The 22,032-nt window shown below is 39.1% G+C and overlaps 1 protein-coding gene across 4 annotated transcripts in view; it reads right to left on the bottom strand.

Moving 5' to 3' along the window:
- Nucleotides 1-2,750: 2,750 nt before the first annotated feature.
- Nucleotides 2,751-22,032, bottom strand: part of FNIP1 (folliculin interacting protein 1) — a 103,593-nt gene continuing 84,311 nt past the window's right edge. For all 4 annotated transcript variants that reach the window (XM_063120727.1, XM_063120726.1, XM_063120728.1 and 1 more), the window contains 7 exons: nt 14,872-15,018; nt 12,809-12,978; nt 9,407-10,835; nt 8,500-8,668; nt 5,723-5,920; nt 4,279-4,394; nt 2,751-3,032 (listed from right to left, as the gene is read on the bottom strand). In XM_063120727.1, coding sequence (XP_062976797.1) covers nt 2,954-3,032; nt 4,279-4,394; nt 5,723-5,920; nt 8,500-8,668; nt 9,407-10,835; nt 12,809-12,978; nt 14,872-15,018 — 2,308 coding nt within the window. In that variant the 3' untranslated portion in view covers nt 2,751-2,953. The remainder of the gene's footprint in view (nt 3,033-4,278; nt 4,395-5,722; nt 5,921-8,499; nt 8,669-9,406; nt 10,836-12,808; nt 12,979-14,871; nt 15,019-22,032) is intronic.

Below are 22,032 nucleotides of genomic sequence, written 5' to 3'. Positions count from 1 at the left end.
GAGTCCCATGCACATAGGGGGCTCTTGATCAAGGCTTGTTTGCTGCAAACCCCAAAGCCCAATTAGATTCCATTGCAACTATCAGGCTTTGCATCCATATAACTGCAAGAGGGAGTGCAGCTGTTGGCAAATGCAATCTGCAGTGAAATCAACTAGAGTACTTCAAGTCCAATGTTTTCAGGTATGCTAGTTGGGGAAATGGCCTGATTTTCAAAGGCCTTTACCGACACAATTCTTATTGAACAAGACAGCAGAAGCACAGAGCTGCATTTGCAACAGTGAAAGACACATCAGACAGCCTGCTAATTCCTCTTAACCTTAGGGCTTGTAGAGATACCAAAAAGAAAATAATTAGGAGAATGAGCAGTAGTTGCCCTGATATCACCACCATATTATTAGCCTTAGGCCCTTTCTACACCTAAGGATTATCCCAGGAAAATGAAGGGATTGTCCCTGCCTGCTCCCGGGATCCCCTGTGTGTCATTTGCATGCACAGGGATGATCCCTGGAAAAAAGGCAGGTGTAGAAACAGCCCTAGTCCTGCAATGATAGCATAACAATGGTCCAGTTATAATGGAGAAAGGGGTGGGAATGGGAGGAGTCTTTCTGGTGCAGTTGGGTTGGGGAGGCAGTCTTGCTGCTTGTGGAAAAGCCTGCCCAGGTTTTTACACAAACCAAAAACAAATGGAAGACAAGTTACTCCGATACTAGAAAGGGTGAGCCAGTAAGCACACGTCATTCAAAGAAAAGAAAAATACATAAAGAAAATGGTCTGAAATGATAGGGCACTGCTACAGAAGATGAAGGTGGTCTTGGTTAAGTTCTCGAATTATGATTTTAAAAATCTGCATATGGACTTACGCAATAAAATAGGTGTTATTATTCATGAAAATACTAAAAAAAGGGGGGGGGGGGGTAAGAAAAAATGAAACATTTTAAAAGGCCTAAAATGCATAGGGAAGGAGATCCTTCTGTTGTCAGTAATGTATCAAGCATAATCCAATGGGTGTGACAGTAGTACATAAGAGTTCAAAACTATTGATGATGGTAACCGGCAAAGGCAGGGAGGAAAGAAATTCTGTAGTCCCTCCAACTCCAGGAAAAGAATGAAAGAGTTTCAAGTGCGCTGTGATCTCTCTCTCTCTCTCTCTTTCATTCTGTCTCTCAAAAAAATAAAAAAATAAAAAATATGAAATGTCTATATAAGCCCTGAGAAATATCCAGCATGGTAGGTGTTATTTTAATAAATTCGGGATAAATATACCTTTGATTTTCATTATGTGGTGACATATGAAATTAAGAAATAAAAATTAACATAATTAATCACAAACATATTATTATTAGTGATGCCTGACTAGATGCTAGGGGAAATTAGCAAAACCTTTTAATGCAACATCCCATTATTTTACCTGAGGTAGTAAAGCCTGTTCAGAATATCATCTATCCAACTACTGTATATATTTCTTATAACTGATGGGTCCCTCATCAGAAATCTCTATTATTGACTAAAGGACAGAACAGTGAAAGGGCACAGGAAGTGTAGACAGACTGCACATTAGTAACTACAGCTTCTGGGTTTTTTTGTATTCAGGGCTGCAGTTCTACCCACACATACCTGGGAGTAAGTCCCATTGAACTTACCTCCAGGTAGATATGCATAGGATTGCGCTATAAGCCAATTATTAATAATCAGGTTAGAAAAAGTGGTATCATCAAGTACCTTGTTCAAAATGTTGCTGATGCAACTGTTAAACAATGGAATAAAAACAGACCCAGCTTCAAAATGCTGTAATTTACCTGAGTATTAACGGCCAACATTTTCAATACTCCCATCCTTCATCCAATCATGATTCTTATGGTATGAATTCACTTTACGTCATACTAGGTGTTTGAAATCTGTAAAATGTGTGCAACCTTAAGCCCTACTGAAACCAATGGGACGTAATTAAGTACTTAAATCCCCTGGATTTTAAAGGGACTAAAGGGGCATGCATTTTTCTTTATTGCATCCCAAGCGGGACAACATCAAGGTGAAGAAAGCCTTATGATTTTGTTTTCCATTTGTGGAGGTGGGGGGATCAACACTAACAAGATATTACATGCATCTGATGAAGTGGAAAGTGTCTGCAAAAGCTTATGCCAGAATATATCTGTAAGTCTTTAAGGTGCCACCAGACTCTTTGAAGGCATTGCAAAGAAATTGCATTTTGAATCCTCTTTTCTAGCCCAAATGTTGCTGGAGTCCTTAGATGATACCATCAACATCCAAACCATAGTATTAGTAACATACCCAAATTAAGGAGAATTTATACATGTATGTCTCTTGGCTTATACACCCAGGTCTTCTCTCCATGGAAAGTGCCTATAAATGCCTTTCAACAAAGCAGAGTATTTTCAGTAGGCTACATTCTCAACCTCCTACCTGCCTTTAAATGGCTTCCCCTCCTCTGCCCAGACAAAATAGAGATCTCCAGCATTTAACTTTTAAAGATGCTCAAAATTGTTACAAATAGCTGTATCTTTATAATTATGTGTTTTGAATGCTCTCCTAATTGGTACCAAGTAGCCAGCTTGTTTCGTTCACTTGTATAAACAGTAACAGCACTGAGTAGGGTGATGAAGCAGATCTCTCTCCTGTAATTTAACAGTTTGTAGTAATATCCATTTTGGCAATAATTGACCACGTCATTTACAGTCCTCCAAGCTCTAGTGTCTTCTTTAGTGATCTGAGTCTCTGGTCTAATTTTATATTTTTAATGAATGGGCAAGGAAAGAAGGGGAAACAACCCCATTTGTTTGCACGTTATGTATTCAGTTGCAGAGGCACACAGTCTAGTCAGCAAGCTGTTCAGTTCATTTGCCTGCAGGCAAAGAAGAGCCCGTACAAGAGTGGTTCATGTCTGATTCCTTGTACTTTATAAAAAGAAAGTTATTGTCTTTGCCCTTTGGTATTTTAGAGTAGAATCTGGGCAACATACGGAGAGTGGGTGCTTGCTACAGCTGCCAGCAAAGGGAGGTCACTCGATTCAATCCTAAAAGAAAGACAGACAGACATTTTCAATCCAAATTCCCAATTGCAAATGTTCTGAAGTGCATTAATATGGCGTAATATCTTTCTCATGTCAAGATACCTGCACTTAGATTATTAAAACATTAGCACATATTTTTTTTAAAAAAAATAGACCCTTTGAACTGTGAGACCTACTCTAAATATATTGCAGTAACCTACATACATTTCTGTAATTAAAGAGCACACTCATTTATTTCATAAACACATATGACTGGGTTGTTTGTTACAGGAAGCATTCCCCCTGGACAAGTCTGGCGACAAGTCGGCATTACTGAAGGTTTAATTGTTTCCAGCTGTCTTGGGAACTAAAGTTGATGGATTACAACTGGAAAAAAAAATGCCCATAGACCCCAATGAATTTTACATTTAAATCTTTGCGCTTAAATGTAGAATGCATTCTTAAAACTAGAAGTGAATAAATTAGGTACAAATAGAAAAGGAAAACTAGGAAAGAATGTGCTTTTCATAGCTCTGAATTTTATATGCTGCTTATATATTGCTTTAGGGACTGGCAAGCATTAGAAACAGTATATTGGAGCAGACATCCAATAGTACTGCATTAATAAAGCTAAGTGTATGTCAATGTAAAAGGGGGAAGAGAGAATTTACTTTTCCAGAAGTTTTCCCTCCAATTAACTAACAAGCCAGATGCTACTGTTAGAATACAGAACCTCATAGCATAAAATTTATAGAAAGACTTGTTCCTTCTAGAAGGAGGTAGTGTCTACCTTTCACTAAGCAAGCAGCAGATGATTTTGGAATCCTGACTTTTGCTGCTCCTAGTGGACTGGAGTAGGCTGGGAATGGAGGGATTAGTTGTAATTTGAGATTTACAGCTTAATCCTATGTGTTCTTGGTAGCAAGTTTATTGTGCAAGTGAATGAGAATAGGATTGCAACCCTAGTCGCTGATCCTAAACAACTGAGATGCTTCCTAGCAAACATCATGGCTTGAATTTAAAACTTTTCAAGGTTTCTGCAGTGTGCCTTGGACCTTATGGAAAGAGTATCATATGCTCAAATCAAAAGGTTACCTTTCGCAATAGTTCCTTATTGACAGCATCACTAGATTAGCTTAGTGTGCCTGTATGGACAACATCTGACACAAAATGCCCTGCAGCAACATCTACTACTACAGGCTGGCTATTCAGAAAACTCCTAAAGGCACATGAAAAGAAGACAAGGAAGCTATATTGATGGGGACCATACCCTAGGACCACTCCCAGCTCCTTCACATGAACTCGCATCTGTCCTTTGAGATATTCTGACAACATTTTGCTCTTGAAATACAGCTCTTGCAACCGATCTTCCAGGTGCATCACACACTAGGGTCAAATGAACATAAAAACAATGATGTTATAAATCAGCCACCTACTTCAACCAAAGTCAAAGGATAAAACATTATAACCCACACATCTATGTTGCATTTTTAGGTATGTCAGGATAAATATTTGAATATGCTTATGCTTTGTAGTAAATATGTTTGAGTTTCTTTCATGAAAATAAACTAGTATGTATGTACAGGAAACAACTCACTGTAATCAGGAGGATTTGGTTGAATTTGTGTGAAAGCACATCTAATTTTATTAAAAACAAATTGTTTAGATGGCCATGATTAGATGTTAACAATAAATTAGCTGCTAATCAATTAACAGTTGATACTTAATGCAACCTGTTGCTTGTGCTTTCATCAGATGACTACATTGTTGTATATAACTAGCAATCAGATGAAACAAAAATGGGGGATGTTTTGTGAAAATGTTTACATCCCAGTCCATCCCATTTCATCAACTCTTTGGGGAACCCAGAAAAATGAAGCAAAAATATTTGCCCAATCAGAGTGAGACCAAGAAACATTGCCCTCATTCCGATTTAGCTTTGGGCATGACATCTCCCTACGTGACATTTGAATGCCTCTGGAAGAAGTCTTTGATTGGCAATGTGACAATTGTTTCGGGGGGGGGGATGACACCTGTGAACAGGTCATCAAGAACAGGTAAGTGATAAAGGTAAGAAAGGAGGGATTTCTAGAAATCTATTGCTTTTCCTTCAAACTTCAATTTTGTTTTGACATTTTTTCACGGGTGAAAATTTGGTAGCCATGAAATAAGGAAAAGTAAACCAGAGTGGCTAGGTATAAACACACCCATGTTGTGCAGACCTGAGATCAATTTTGTCCATATAAAAGTGATGATGAATGAAACCACAACAGTATTAACACGCCTCACAATACTATTCATATGATTAATTGTGAATGTTAACTAGTTATGAATTGTTTATCTACAGCACACCATTGATGAATTTTATAAATCTGTCAGACTGAGTACATTAATATTTGAAAGCTGAAGAGGTATTTTCAGCTATTAACTTAGTAGTGCTCAGTACTACCTGGAAATGCCAGGGATGAAATCTGGGACCTTCTGCATGAAAAACATGTGTTCTACTGTTGAGCTAAGACCCTTGCTAGAGGGTATGAAAGGTTGTGAGCATAAGGACATTTCAGATGGAAATAAGTTAAACTAGAATCCAAGGGAACTAGATCACACAGTACAATAACATTTTTTGTTTGCAGATGGAAGTCAGGGTCAAGGAAATTGCTGACATCCATTCATACTGAGACTGGATATGTTTTAGACTAACTCCAGGTACTTACAAAATTGGGAGATAAATTATGCCGATAAAGCTGAAGAGTGGAATGAAGCAGGTTGGAGATAAGGTTAGAGACTAGCACATCTTTCCCAAGTTTATTATCAATGATTCGCCTCTGACTACTGGCCACTTGCACTGTCCATTTATCCGTGTCTGCGATAATGCAGACGGCTTCTGCAATTGGTTCATCAAGAACAGGGTGCTAGAAGGCAAACAGAAACATGTGGGTGTAACACTATAACACTTTTGAGAACTAAATATGTTATTTCTGAGCGCTCCTTGCAAATGTGTGTTTAGCATGAAAACTTGGAAGAATTTAGCACCTATGTATAAGCTTTGTCATATATAATTATTCAGTGCTTCAGGCAAAGTAGTAGTTCCATGAGAGTAAATTCTTACTTCATTCACTGTAGGCAAGGGCCAGAATCCAAAGAACTGTATAAATGTATAACTAGTCTGCGTGCCCAGACAAGCTTTGAATTTGTGTTATGGAACAACAGTCCCAGATGCCACATGGCAACCCATTTCTTAAACTGATGAGAATCTCAAAAGTAGTTTGCGATATGGCATAGAGCCTGGTGTTTAAAGAAAACAGTAAAGACTCTCATGAACACGAACAAGGCCATAGATATGCCAAGTATTTTTGAATCCAAGCCAAGATTTCTTCATGTACGTATATTCATGTGCATATGCATATGTGTCTCTGTTAGATAGACATTTCTAATTCTAATTAAAAATCATTCTTTTTAAGAAAAAAACACTACGACTTTTGCCTGAGGTGCAAATAAGAACTATGTTGATATAGCTCCAGCAGCTTAAAACTGCTTTGCTTGTTTTCTCTCTTTGCAAATTTGCCATCACTAATTTTGTGTGTTCTGCCTTGTCCAGGAAATCATCATGATCAGTTTAAATTAGCTTTGTACTTAGCTTCCATTGAATATAATCAACCGTTAAACTAATGATGCCTTCTGCAAAAATACCAGCAGAGGGAGCAAAGAACTAGTACTTTTAAAATAAAGAGTTTGAAATATTTTTAACTGTATTCTCTTTAAAAAAAAAAGATTAAATGTGTTTGAATCATTTGACTTGATCCTCAACCACCCAGATAACGACTTAATGCTTAATATCATCAAAATGATGTCATTGAACAAGTGTAATTTTAATTTTCACAGCCAGTGTTGAATATTCCCTCATATGTATCACTCCTGGCTATTATTGATATTTAAAGTTAAATTATAATCTATAATCTCTGTGTGTGTGTGTGTAAAGTAGGGTGACCATATGAAAAGGAGGACAGGCTCCTGTATCTTCAACAGTTGTGTAGAGAATTTCAGCAGGTGTCATTTGTATATATGGAGAACCTGGTGGAATTCCTTCTTCCTTCCAGTTAAAGCTGCAGGAGTTGTACTAGAGTGACCAGATTTAAAAGAGGGCAGGGCACCTGCAGCTTTAACTGTTGTGATGACGAGGAAATTTCACCAGGTTCCCCATATATACAAATGACACCTGCTGAAATTTCCTTTTCAATACAACTGTTAAAAATATAGGAGCCCTGTCCTCCTTTTCATATGGTCGCCCTATGTAAAGGGAAAGCATTCAATTCAAGTGAAAAGCCACAGTATGTCCAGAAACAAAATGTTGGTTTCTATATCGTAGATAATTTTGATCTAAAAGACACTGTGACATAGGAAATGGTTGAGACAGGAGTTTAAAACATCTGCTGGTATTAAAAGGCCACCGCTCATTTAAGAAGACATTTCAAATAGGATTTTTAGCCTTCTTCATTGTTCATTATTATTTCAATGTGCCTGTAATGACAATAATATCACAATCTCAAGTCTTTAGTGCCAGTAGGAACCATATATTTTTAATGATTTAATAAGAACATAAAAATTCCCTCTGTGGATCAGATTAAAAGCCCAGCTGTTCCAGTTTATAATTATGGCCACCCAGGACATGATGGCAATTGGCCATCTTCTTTCTTGCCATCAGTATCTGCTATCCATGCATTTAGCCCATGGCTAAACAAATAACACAAGATGCTAAATAAGACCAGGGCAGGATCTACACTATTGCTTTAAAACAGTTTATAACAGTAGTGACAACTGTTGGGGCCCAGGACACACTCCATAGACAGCTTTCAAACCGTTTTCAAAGTGTCATAGCCTGCTTGGCCCAGATGACAAGTCTCACTCCTAAGAATTACAGGTGGCTCACTAGGCAAGGGAACTTTGTTTCTGAAGAACATCTGAATGCAAAGGGGGTAAAAGGCATCCCAAATGCATTTGCCCCAATTCATATTTCAGATTATTCAGATTTCAAGTAAATCAGAACTAATCTGTCCTGTTGATTTCAATGGCACTTAAGCAGAACTAGCTTTCTCTGTATCTGTTCCATTGTGTTTTAAAATACTTTAATATTGGCAACTTTATCTAATCTGCCATTGACTGATTTTGTTTACTGCGACTGGCTGGAAAATTAGTAATCAGTCTGTCAACATTTATCAAAATGTTAATTGTGAATCTTCCGTACCAAAAACGTAGCCCAAACGCACAAATTAGCTGTGACTCTCTGACTCAAGGTCTCAAAAGCTGCCTTTCTAGACTAGAGAAGTGTTCCATATCGCTGTTATTGATAAGTATCTTGGCTGAACGACATCATGGAAACTAGAAATATTTAACAGAGTCATAGCTTCCATTCCCATTTTAGCAGGCTTCTGAAATATTCCCTTTCGTTGACTGTCAAAGATAGATTTCATCTGTTGCATATAGTTTAAATTACCTGCACAGCATGCGACAAATCTGACATCAAACAGTGCCTCAGTTTCTCATCATTTCCTACTCCTTGCAAAACAAAGTCTGGTACGTAAGATGAACAGTAGCCACCTAGCAAGGACCTTCCAAAATTGGCAATACTGGGCTGGACAGAGTTCACTTCAATTAATTTTGACCTGAAAGAAAGGTATAACATCGGCATGTATACTACAACTAGCACTGATTTCTCTCTCCTTCAGTGAGACACTATAGTGTGCAATCTATTGCAGAGTTAATGTACACTTCAGCCCCACTGACTCCAGTGGGACTTAGTCATGTGCAACTGTTTGATGGATTTCAGTCTTAGTCCAAATGATCTCATCTTCATTCTTGATCCAATGTTAAAAAATGGGTAAAACAAACTACCAGTTCATGGATAATATAAACTACACACATGTAAGGAAAAGCATATGAATCATTCCTGAAATTAATAATTGTAAAACCTTTTTTTCTTGGTCAAGAACGTTTCTTTTAATAGCCTTTCCTAAATTAGCAGTATACCCCACAAAGTGTGAAAAGTAATTAGAGCCTCTTTTAAATTGCAGCCTCAGCGAAATAAGCATCTCTTACATTGCTGCATAATTTAAATTAGTGCCTTGAAAGCCCAGCTGAAATAATCAATATATCTCTATACAACCTGTCTGCTAATATTAATTTTGCAAACACTAAGCATAGGATGTTTGTGTGTACGTGTGTGTGTACGTGCATGTGTATGTATATACACACACACACACACACACACACACACACAATGCACACATATATTCTACCTATAGATGCCAAATTAGGTGACTATATCCAAGGCCACCATTTTGTAGGAATGTAGTGACTTTCAAAGATTTGACCAAGTGCTAATTTCCATAAGAAATACCTACCCAGGAAAAGGTATGTCCTCTTCTTCTGCCCATTCTTCTTGCTCTGCCCCATAATAGTTACTGCTAGTTCTGGCCACATCATGACCTGCATCTTCACTTTCACTGTCACCAAGGGCACTATCAGAACTCTCATTTCTTGGAATGTCCCAATCCACACCTGGGTCAGCCTTTTTTTCTAAGTTCTCTCTGTCCCCATGGGGGATAAACATAGAGACCTTGTCTCTTTGGTCCTGCTCTGCAAAACAATTTTTGCAAGTCTCTTGACGGACAGATTCCATAAACTTACAAAACTCACTGGAGGATTTGTTGTTCTTTGTACACATTTTGGAGGGAAATTCTAAGCTACTGCCAGGATCTACAATGTCTGTTGTTGCTTTCACTGGAATATCATCAATAGTCCTGGTTTCAATTGAACCTTCTTCAGTAAAATATTCATCAAGCAGACTGGTACTTTCTGCACTGTAAGGATTCCAATTCTGGAGCTCAACGGCAATGGGAGGGAACTCTTCAGGCATATTCTGTTCTCTTTTTTGGTCCTCCAAGGGTTGTCTTGCTTCACAGCTCTGATCAGCAGTTACTCTTTCTTCAGTCTTCATTTCGTTGGTGCATTTGGCCATTTGTTCTGCTGCCAATTGACTTCGAACCTCAATATCTGAATCAGGTGACATGGAATCGCCAATGAGGAAAGTCACCTTTGTTTGAGCCTCAGCCGTGCTGCAAGGAATTGCATCAGATGAGATTTTATCAGGTGGCTTCTTCTCTACTGTTGTACTTGTTGATCTTATGACTTCAACAGACTGATTGTCAGAATCCAATGATTCTGCACTCTTCCACGATCCACCTGTTGGTTCCAACCTGGACTCTGCCAAGACGCATGTTTCCACCGAGGCTGATCCTGTAAAAGCCACTCTCTCCAACTTTACATCTAGGCAAGAGGTCAACGTCTCTTTGCATTGCTTAACATCATCAGGCCCTTCTTCGCAGTCAGTAGATGCTGATCTGCTTTCACTTGAGGACGCTTCTATCTCCACCTTTGTAGCATTCTGTGACTCTTCTCTCTCCTGTCCTGAAATACTGTCTGGATTTTGACTAGAGTTAAGAGGGCATTTGCAATATTTGCAGCTGCAACTAGAAGGCCTGACTTCTTCAGACTCCTGAAGGGGTAAATTGACTCGGTTCTTGTGCATTGTGACCAGCACATATTCAGACTCTTCTACTTCCCCTTTCTCTAGTGTGGTGGTGATAACTGTGCCAGGCATCACTATGGCTTCATCCTCTCCATTTTCCAGAAGATGAGTCTCTTGCAGTTCAGAGCATCGTATGAAGTAAGTGAGGAAATAAAGCAAACGTTGCACAAGATCTTGCCTTTTGCCAACCACGATTGTTTTTGATAGTCTCACAGGTGACCCAATAGCTCCATACAGGTCTCCTATGGAAAAGAATTTAAAAGAAACATGCTAATAGCCATATTACAATAGAAAATACAGTGTCATGGCTGAAAATCCAGTATCTTGAAATTTCGAAAACATGGATAATAGGCTTAATAGAGATCTTCCGTATATAAGTTTGTAAATGATTTTGTTGGGATAGCTATGGGATTAAAACCTTACCTGCACAAACATTCTGCAGCCCTGTTCTATTTAAAAAACAATACCCAATTAGAGTTAATTCCAAGTGTGGGACTTAGCCTGCCCATTTGAATCTTTGCCAGGAGGAGGGCCTTCTCTGCTGTGGCACCCCGGCTGTGGAATGAGCTCCCTAAGGAGGTTCGCTTGGCACCTACATTATATGCTTTCAGACGCCAGGTGAAGACCTTTTTATTCTCCCAACATTTTAACAATCTATAAATACACTTTAACATGGTGTTTTAAATTTGTAATTTTGCATTGCTGCTGTTTTTATCTGGTTGAGCTTTTATATTGTATTTTATATTATGGTTTTATACTGTTTTATACTATGAATGGTTTTAATTTTTGTGAACCGCCCAGAGAGCTCCAGCTATTGGGCGGTATAGAAATGTAATAAATAAATAAATAAAAGTTAGTGTGTAATAAAGGTTGCAATCCCATGTTCACTTTCTTGGGAGTAAATCTCTTTGACCATAATAGCACTTACTTCTAAACACTGGTGTAGTTTTAAATTTAGCAGCTTATCATGATAGGCCCCCATAACCACACCCTAAGGACCACCTAGAAAGGCAAGTATCTGTGTTGTGCCATTGTATATATAAATCCCAAACAGCAGCAGTATAAAACACAATATCCAATTTATTAGGATCAGCTGAAAAAAGTGCCTGCTCTGCTTCACTGCGGGCCTGCTCTACTACACCACTGTGTCTGAAAACACTTGCCTACAATCAGATTGTTAAGAGTCTTAACTCAAGTCTTTAAGAATGTAACTTTTATCAGAAAAGAAAAATACTTCAGGATTAAATGCTTCCCTTCCAAAGTATGAATGAAGGGTTTGCACAGGGAACGATTATGGATCTGAGAATAAAAAAAACCAAATACTGATCTAGACCACTGCCCAACTAGCCTACTCTGACTGGCAAGAGCTGCCCAGTATGTCAGGCAGAGGTCTTTCAGAATTAAACATCCTGCTTGTGATGTTTTGGATTACTTCTGTTCCTGCTTAATCTGCTGTTTTACTTTGTGGTTTACAATATTGTATTTTCTTCTTGTGCTTTAATTAATTGTAAACAATCCTGGAATTGAGAAATGAAGGGTAGTATATAAATATTTTAAATAAAATAAAGCAAGTGACAGGAATAAAACAAAACAAATAAAATAAAGGAAGAGGCAGGAGGAACAAGTGGAGCGATAGGGTAGACAGGGAGAAATACAACTGCTTAATGAAAAGGCTAGTTTTATGGCTCATCTACACCAAGCAGGATACTCCACTATGAAAGTGGTATATAAAAGGCAGGAGCCACACTACTGCTTTGTAGTGGTACTGAAGTGCACTGACAACTGTTGGGGCCCATGACACATACCATATACCACTTTTATATCACTTTCATAGTGTTATATCCTGCTTGGTGTAGATATGTCATGGGCCCCTACAGTTAGTGCACTTCAGTACCACTATAAAGCAGTAGTGTAAATCTTGCAGTGCACTTCAGTACTGCTATAAAACTGTAGTGTGGCTCCTGCCTTTTATATACTGCTTTCATACCACTTTCATAGTGGAATATCCTGCTTGGTGTAGATGAGTTCTTAGTTCTTGCTTATTTTGTTTAACCCAATTCAGCAGAAGAATGTCGACACAATAATTCGTTGTGTCATTTCCTCCTCCCTGCTCCCACTCTTCCACCTACTTCTACACAAATGTTTTTCCTATTATATGAAGTAGCTTAACGAGAACGATATCTTGAGCATGGAATAAATACCATTTTGGACATACCTAACTGTGCCCACAATGGATTGTATGGATGAGACTTGGCCAACATGTCCACACTCTGTGAGGAATGCTTTTCAAGAAAGATTCTGATGGGTGGCTGTCCATTTGGCATGACCGTTGGGACCCAGGCCAGATGGTTTGTCAAAATTGCAGTCAGAAGAGCTGGTAAAAATCTAAAAGGGAAAAAAAGGCCTATACTTTAGACATAATCCAAAATTCCACACTCAGGATTTTTTAAAAATTCATTTCTATGAACAGAAGCCCATTATGCACTAAGCATTTTGCTTCTTGTCTAAGGGAAGGAACAGCTTGAATTAGTTGCACTGGGTCAAGGGATACAGTCTAATGCATCTCCACAACTCCCATGCATAGTAACACTGTTTTCCTCATTTGGAAAGAGTTATGTGTGTGCTCGTTTTCCTCATTTGGAAATGTGCTTGCAGACTTGTCACTTATATGATGTAAACAGAAAAGCCATAGCTTGTTCAGAACCTCCACATACACCCTGGATTTCCTGCATTGGGACCTTTGAACATCATTGCTATGAACTGCAGAACTTATTTTAATTCTACAATGTTGCCTTTCTGAAATATTTCAAAACCTGTGATGCCAACAACTTTTAAAGGCCATGCACTCTGCGTAATTAGAATTTTAAATATGCCACTGTTTTGGACAAGAAGAAAGGAAGATAGATCAGAATTTTTTATAGTGCTTTAGCAGCTAGGCATTATTGTGCTCTACTATTAAGTAGCACCCTGAAATAGTTTTGTTTTTTTTTAACTCTGGCCATAGTATTGCACTGTTTGGGTTTATTATGGTTCAGTCTTTAATAGATGAGAAAACATAGTTAACATCTGGTGATGGTCAGATGTAGCATCTGGTTTCAGTGCTGTTTGGAGGTTATATGTTTTGGCATTTTGTCTTACAATTTTTTTTCTGTCCAAGCACATCTTTGTCCTATCAGGCAGCCATCAGGTCTCATTGGCTCAACCTCTTAAAAGGAGGCCACAATTTCAGATGTTTGTTTTTTGTTTTGTTTAATTATGCATTAAAATAGTAGTTAAGAACACTGTATGATTTTCACTTAGCAAGGTCAAAAAGCTGAGTTATTTACTGAAAATAAAATTTTAAACTATCAAGGATATGTGTTGAATATCAGACAATTAGTTTCAGTCCATTAATGTTGCCTATTAAAACCTCTGAAAAAACAAAATGTGTGTTATATTGTTTAAAAAAAACAGCAGTGCTTTGTTTTGTAAAACTATATCTAGGTTTAATAAAAAAATAGATGCTAACTAACTGGCATCTGATACACACTTACCTAAGGGATTACTTCTGCATAGATATGTACAGTATAAGATTGCACTGAAGCAGAGTAAGGCTGGGTTCACACATGCTAACCTACACTCAGTGGTTGAGTGTGGGTTATTGTTGAACCATGGGTTATTACTGAACTATGGGTTATCATGTGTCTGAACATAGTGCTTTTTCCGCAGGGTGGCTTGTTAACCATGAACTGTGGCTTCAACCACTGACTGTGGATTAGTGTGTTGTGTGAACTCTGAATTCAAGCAATCAAAGAAAATGAGAAAAGTAGTATATACTTCATCTATGCTTTCATCCTTTGATGTTGCTGACAATACATCTCTGGAACCTGATGGATGCCATTTTCTCTTTCCATGATTCTCTTTTTATAGGAACAAGACATTGTTACACATGTTGTCCTTACTGAAATTCTGCTTAATTAGTAATAGCTTCCTTTATTTCTTTGAACAGTAGCTTTCCACATATTGCCACATGCCCTTTTCACTGCACATATTCCCCTTCTTCACCGTATATCAGCCTTCCCCATGTTGATGCCCTCCAGATGTTTTGGACTTCAATTCCCATCAGCTCCAGCCAGAATGACCAATGGTCAGGACTACTGGGAATTGTTGTCTAAAACATCTAGAAGGCACCAGGTTGGGCAAGGCTTTTTTAAAGTATTTGTTCTCCAACTCATCTACCCTGTTGATCTTTAATATTACAACATTGAAAAAAGCAAAAGGCAAAAATGAATGCTTTACTGGTTCTTGGAGGCTTGTTCCATTAAGAAAGTAAATTCCTTCATAAAGCGATGGCAGAGCTGGTTTTTCTCAGGCATCCCTGACATCATGGTAAGCCAAACAGGCTCTGCAATTCGTGGCATGGTGTAGAGATTACAAATTGTTGTTCTAAATTAAAAAGATGGAAAAGATTAAGTCATCTCAGTAACAAATCTGTTACAACATGTAGCTCCAGGGGGCATTTTATGCCAAAGTAAGTTGCCATTTTATTACAACTACAGAAGACACCATTTGTGGGTAGCCTCATCATATCCCATAGCTTTCAATACCACCTGTACGTTGAGATCACATAATGACACTCCACTCTACTTCTCTGCCTCAGAACCTTCCACCTCTGTACAATCCCACATCTTCAAGTGTTTATTATTTCTGTCCAGATACTTAATTGCCCTCAAAACTTCAATATGTTCAAGACTGAACTTCTCATCTTTCCTCCTCTCCTTGGACAGGCAGAAAGTAGATCCTCAGATACTTCATCTCCCAGCATTCCTGACCACTGGACATGTTGGCACGTATATGTGGGAGCTGAAGTCCAAAACATCTGGAGATCTACCTTCTGCACACTCTAGATCTACTATGCGTTCATCTATTTGTCATTTATATTTAGGTGAAATGTCATTACTTTAGATGTAGAGTAATTTAGCTAATTGTTTTACTCCTTATACTACGATAACCTCCTCTTTAAAACTTACTTTTAAGAGGTGTCTTCAGGTGACTCAGGCCATGGCTAGACCAGGCCTATATCCGGGGATTATCCCAGGATCATCCCTGTGCATCCAAATGACACACAGGGGATCACGTGTGTCATCTGCACATTCCCGGAGTAAAAACACACACACACAACTTTGTATAAAAAGGCCCATAAATGAGAGGCTATATTGGAATGAGGTAGAAGGAACATAGCCTGCAGTGTCACAGAAAGTGTGCAGTTTCCTCTTTATAACTGCTGACTCCATTACGATATCCACAATTCAGACTGAAGACTGGTATTGTCATTCAAAGCCCTAAACAGCTTGGGGCCAGGTTATTTGAAGGAACCTGCCTGGACCTTAAGATCATCTACATGGGCCCTTCTCTGTGAGCCCCTGCCAAAGGAAGTGAGGCAGGTGGCTACTAGGAGGAGGGCTTTCTCTGCTGTGGCACCCCGGCTGTGGAATGAGCTCCCCAGAGAGGTCCGCCTCGCGCCTACACTGTACTCTTTTCATCGCCAGCTGAAGACCTTTTTATTCTCTCAGTATTTTAACCCTTAATTTTAACTTAAATTTAAATTTTACTGTTCTAACTCTGTATTTTAATCTTATATCAATTTTGTTGCATGGTTTTATCCTGGTTGTGTTTTTTATACTGTATTTTGTATTTGTGTTTTTAACCTGTTGGTTGTTTATTATGGTTTTAATTTTTGTGAACCACCCAGATCGGCTATTGGGCGGTATAAAAATGTAATAAATAAATAAATAAGACAAAAACCAGACACAAGCAAGTTTCCCATGGGGTTAGCTTTCTGTCCCTTGGGCTGGATACAGAGATACCATTTATTGGAAAGCGCTCTAAAAGAACTGAAAACCGAAGCCCACGTTTGAATCATTGAGGTTCAGCCAATTTTATAAGCCTGAGGTAAAATCGAAAGCTCAAAACAAAACAAGCCTTCTGGGTTCTGTTTTTAGAACAAAGGAAAACCTCTCGGAAAGCTTACTCACTTTGAGTAACGTGTTGTGTGGGTTGAGGGAGTGTGTGTGTGTGTGTGTGTGTAGGAAACAGTTTCTGTTCTAATACCAAGATATTAAACTATTTGTTTTCACTGAAAGGCTAGCTCGAGTCTTGTGACTTGTTATTTACTATTCTGGTAACCGTGGCTGCATCTGCAACTGATAGTGTTTCCTCAGAGAGAGATCAGATTCCACTGGCAGCCTGCCAGCAGGCATGTGACTGCAGCAAAGGGAACCCTCCATGCCAGACATATAAGTAATTGCACAGAAAACTAGGGTGAGGATTAACTGCCTTTCAGCTTGGCAAACGGTGGAAAGGCCTGTCTTTCATTTCTCCCTTCCATATACAAACTACACATGCATATTTCGCACGCCCCCTTTAAGGCGCCACACTGTTGTAGCCAGCCAGTATTCAAGGTCTGAAACAAGCCCCACATTTAACAGAAGCATCACCCTTGTTTAGGCTTTTTAACTTCCTTAATTCTTTATCTATATCAGCATCTTAATGGGGTCTAGGAAATCTTACATAAGAAGCTTCTTTTCCTGAGAAAGTTCCAGTAAAATGAAATGGGCCTATGTTTAGAAATGTTGGGGGGGGGGGGGTGAGGAGAAAAGAGAACACGGATTTGAATAAAATGTGCATGTGCTGGTTTATAGGAATAGACGCACATTTAGAAATAATTACTGTAATTTAGAAAGAAGTACACTATAGTGGGGAAGACAGTGACCAGGTGACCTCTGTGCTCACTCAATTTACTGGTCAGGTACTAAGTGTTGATGGGCAACTTCAGGACTCCTGTTCTTCCTTCTTATAGCTCTTTATCTTTAAACTGGACTGGACAGCCCCTCAAATAGATGACTGTCCTCTGTGAAGTATGACACATCAATAACCTATTGACGCGAGACTGAACTTTGTCGAAAGACTTTCAGTCACATATCTTCCCAGTGGCACAGAAAGCAAGTCTAATCCCTGAGAAAGCAGGATATTGGCATCAGTATTAAAGAAAATACTATAGGGTATTGTTCACCTATAGAATTAGTAAAACAACGACAACAAGAATGCATGTGAAGATGTTTGAGAGTAGGGCCATGTGCTTTCCACACTGCTCATTAACTACATACCGGACTATGTAGTTCCTGTGGAATATGAATATCCACAATGCACCAGACTCACACTTTGTAGACAAAATCCTATCAGTTATTTAAATTGCTGAAATAAGATCTTGGTTTTATTCCTTCTTATCACATCCCATTGCACAACATCCTTGGGAAATGGGAGGGCAGCTAAAACAGGGCTTTCACAGTTGAAAACTGGTTTTCGTGTGATAAAATCCAAACTACTATTCTTTAAGTTCAAATTTCATTGAAATATGTTGCTCATATTTAAAATCATTTAAAATAAAATTAAGTACACTGTAACCCTCTGTTTCAGTATTGAAGAGCACTTAAGAGAGCAATCCTATGCCCCCTAGACAGTGTCTGAAGGACACAGGATAATTCCGTTTCCTGGCTCTAAGCTCAGAGACAGGACTCGGACCTCAGAGCCAGGAAACTGTGCTCCCCACCTCCTCCCTTGCCTCCTCATAGCCAGCTCAGAGAGCACCATACTGGCTGCTGCTACAAGCTCACAAATGCGAATTCAGAGGCTTATGCGTACTCAGAGCGGATCAGATTGGATTGCGCCCTTAGTTGCTCATGGAGAATGATGAAGATCCACAAGTGGAATCCACCTGTTTCCACTCATAGATTGGCCTCACTTCATTTTGGCAACAGAATATATGGATTTGTGGGGGATTACTGGATCAAACACCCACCTGACTCCCTCTCTCACCCATCTCTGGACTGTGGTTAACGCATTTATAGATGAACAGGCTCTGAATCTGGGTACAAGAGTAAGGGTGACATCCAATTTTGTCCATCCACCAACAGAACAGTATCCTCCAGCAGAGCAGAATTCCACCACAGTTCCAAGCTCCCCTCCCCAAATCTGCTCTGGAAATTTGAGGAGCTCAGAGCATAGGAGACAGTGGGGATGTTCCATAGCACCCTATTGAATCACAGTAACACTGTATTATTATTATTATTATTATTATTATTATTTATTTATATAGCACCATCAATGTACATGGTGCTGTACAGAGTAAGACATTGACTTCAAAATCTTTTCATTTTCATTGCTCTTGACTGATTAGGATAACGACTCCATGAATAATGGGCCATCATCCTAATCAGGAGAGCTCTGAAAGGAGGCTTCATTAACTTAAAGGAATTCTCCCATAGCCAATACAGGTATGAAAGCCCCTTTTCTAATGAAAAACAATCACTTTGAAACTGGAGACTCCAAAGAGATGACCCATTTGTTTAGTTAATACTCTAATTTGTTTTGTATTTAGTGGAATTTAATTATTATTCCATAGACTCCTTCTCTCACCACCACTCTTTTTAAAAATATAAATACCCAGGTTAAGAACATAAGAACATAAGAGGAGCCATGCTGGATCAAACCAAGGGTCCATCTAGTCCAGCACTCTGTTCACACAGTGGCCAACCAGCCATCAGCCAGGGACCAACAACGCAGGACATGGTGCAACAGCACCTTCCCACCTGTGTTCTTTTGGAATGGACCTTTAAAATGCCAGGATGTGTCACATCACACAATTGATTGTTTTTAAGTAACACTCTCTCAAAGCAGTACTGCATTGTGTTTTAAATCCCTGCCCACAAGGAATGCCAAGGCTCAGGAGGTGTTTTGCCCGATTTGCAATGTTTCCTCCTCTTTCTGCATATTTTCCTCCCTAAAATGAATGCTATCCGGATGTTATTCAGAGACATAATCAGCATTCAAGCACTCAGCCGGCTCTCAGGGGCTTAAGGGCAACCAAATGTATGTGCAAGCAAAGTTGCTTGTCTTATAGAGCATGCTGCTGTGTAGCAGAAGCCTGCATGGTCTCTTGAGTACTAACAGTTGACTGCATTACTATTTAAAAAAAGAATGAAAATGTTTTGTGCCTTTTAAACTAATAAATATGCAGAGTGTGTCTGGACTAGAACGCCATGGCAAGATATTTATCAATTTCAACACTTCCTCGCAAGAAATACTGTGAGGTTGGAACTGTGATGGAAAATAGGACCCTCTTTTGAATTTGGGAGAAACAAAAGCAGGCAAAGGTATAAGCAGGGGTACATAGAGAACTTAAGGAGGCACATTCTCCTTAGAGCATTTTGATGTGCTACAGTATTTGACCGAACTATAGCAGTTTGTATTCCCAGGAGCAGTATTCCCCTTGGTGTCCCTTCTGTATGTGAAGTGGTTTGGTACAAGCATGCATTTTTCAGATTTTTGTGGGTAACTTCGCCAAATCAACCCCACCCACTAATTTGCTTCAATCTAAATACATACATTCATATGTACTAAAAATAGTCTATGTCTTAATCCAATGGCTGCTTTCCTTAAAAGGCAAGGGTTTGGGGGGGTATACAAATTTTAAAAAGAAAGGACAATCTACAACACCCCCTCACATAAACATGTTTTAAACCTTGGAGACAGATTCTTTTTTTAAAAAAATCTATTCATTAAAAAATGATATACACACTGCAAAGGAAGAATGCTGCAATGCAATGAGAGCAATTAGATAGGTGTGCTTTCAGCCCAATGTCAGCATCCTAGTCCTCATCGTGGCATTATGCTAGCATAAAATGAGACATTATTATTATTATTATTACAAGCAGGACATCTGTAACTTGCAAAGGTGGAGAAGAAAGATGGAGAAAAGAATATATGAGACATTCAGTCAACAGAATCAGTGAAAGTCCTGTAGCTTTGCAAGGGAATGACAGCTCCACACATATATTAAGTCTTCCTGTACGGGTTGTATGCATAGCTAGGTAATAGTGCAAAGGACTATGTTCCCCACAAAAGGGAGGCAGGGTAATGATTCAGATCTATTCTAACAAATCTTGCAGCTAGTACCTACATCTGTGTGGGCCATCATCAATTCACCTGCATCCTAAGGTCATCTGCCAACTAGTTGGCATTGCCCACTGATTTTTGGCAAGTCACTTGAAGACCTACGTTCCTAGGTCGGGGTATCTTAGTAACAGGTGATATTACAAATGGCATCAGTACTGTAAATAAATGAGTTGTTTTCCTTTCCTTCTTTAAATGCTCGCTCTTGCATAGCATAAAAATAGGCTCATCATTTCTATCTCCCCAGTAGGATGGTAAATCTCCCAAACTAGCTGGTATTTTAGTCTTCATTTGATTTCAGCATTTGATCTATTTCTTGACAAAGGGGGTTGAAAGGAAACCACTCCAGCCATCCTACTACCTCACATAAATATTTTGTACACTGCACAATTTATAGCACTCAAAAGGGGGCGGGGACACTTAACATAGAAAACATCCTGGCTACAGTAGTCCTTCTACACATTAACATGCTCAGTTAAAAAGTAAAATCATCCAAAGGTAGTTTCATTTCCATGAACATATTCGAGATTTTGTGCATCCAGTTGTACTGCTATGGAACAATATTTACTACACCATGGAAACCTGGGCATAAAACTGGAAGTACACTGCACACACATACACTCCCAACAAATTATGCAATCAACATGCCAAGTGAATTGCCACGTTTTACAATGTGTTTAAAGGCTAAGTTAAGACATCTCTCCCTGGTACACTATAAAGCTGAGTGCCTTTCACATTTCCCAACATTTTCACTCCATTTGCACCTATTATCATGCTGGTAAGTGATCCATTTCTTTGGATGTGCTTCATGGCTCAAAAGGAACAGAACCATTCCCAAATTAGTTATGGAACAGAAGCAAAAAGGAAACACGATCAGAGATAAAGTGAGTACTGTTCCTTCCAGAGGCACAAAAAGCGGGGTCATCCCATGTCAAACACTAGTGCAGAGCCATCCAGACTAACAACTGTTTGCCTTGGCTGCACATGCTTTTCTAGAAGCAAAACTGATAATATTAATAAGTGCAATGCCCTCCATGTAAGCACTTCCTCTCCTTAATCCCTCCCTCCTTCCCTTAATCCTGACTACAACATGCACTCTGAACTAAGTTCCTTGCAGTGTTGCTAAGGTTAGGTCATGAGAAGATGGATTTGGAATGGGCTTCAAGCATTCCAAGAGGAAAAGGCAGCTCTTAAACTGTGCTGCCACATTTGCAAATATTGCTTGTATCCAATTGCTAGGTGTTGGGCAAGGAGGTTGAAAGAGACTGCCAGTGAAACCCACTCAAGGGCATCTCTGCAGCAGTCTTTGAACAAAACTATCTTTGCTAGGATGCTGGTCAGACATGAGCTTGAGCAGACATGAGGTGGCAACTGCTACTTCAAGGGAAGTCCTGAACTTGACAGTGCAAACCCAACTTTCTGTGCTTGTACTGAGTTAGATCATGGATC

This window comes from Elgaria multicarinata, chromosome 3 (genome assembly GCF_023053635.1).
Source record: "Elgaria multicarinata webbii isolate HBS135686 ecotype San Diego chromosome 3, rElgMul1.1.pri, whole genome shotgun sequence".
Lineage (NCBI taxonomy): Eukaryota > Metazoa > Chordata > Lepidosauria > Squamata > Anguidae > Elgaria > Elgaria multicarinata.
Note: the sequence above shows the minus strand (reverse complement) of the source record. Positions and strands in the feature narration are given on the sequence as shown.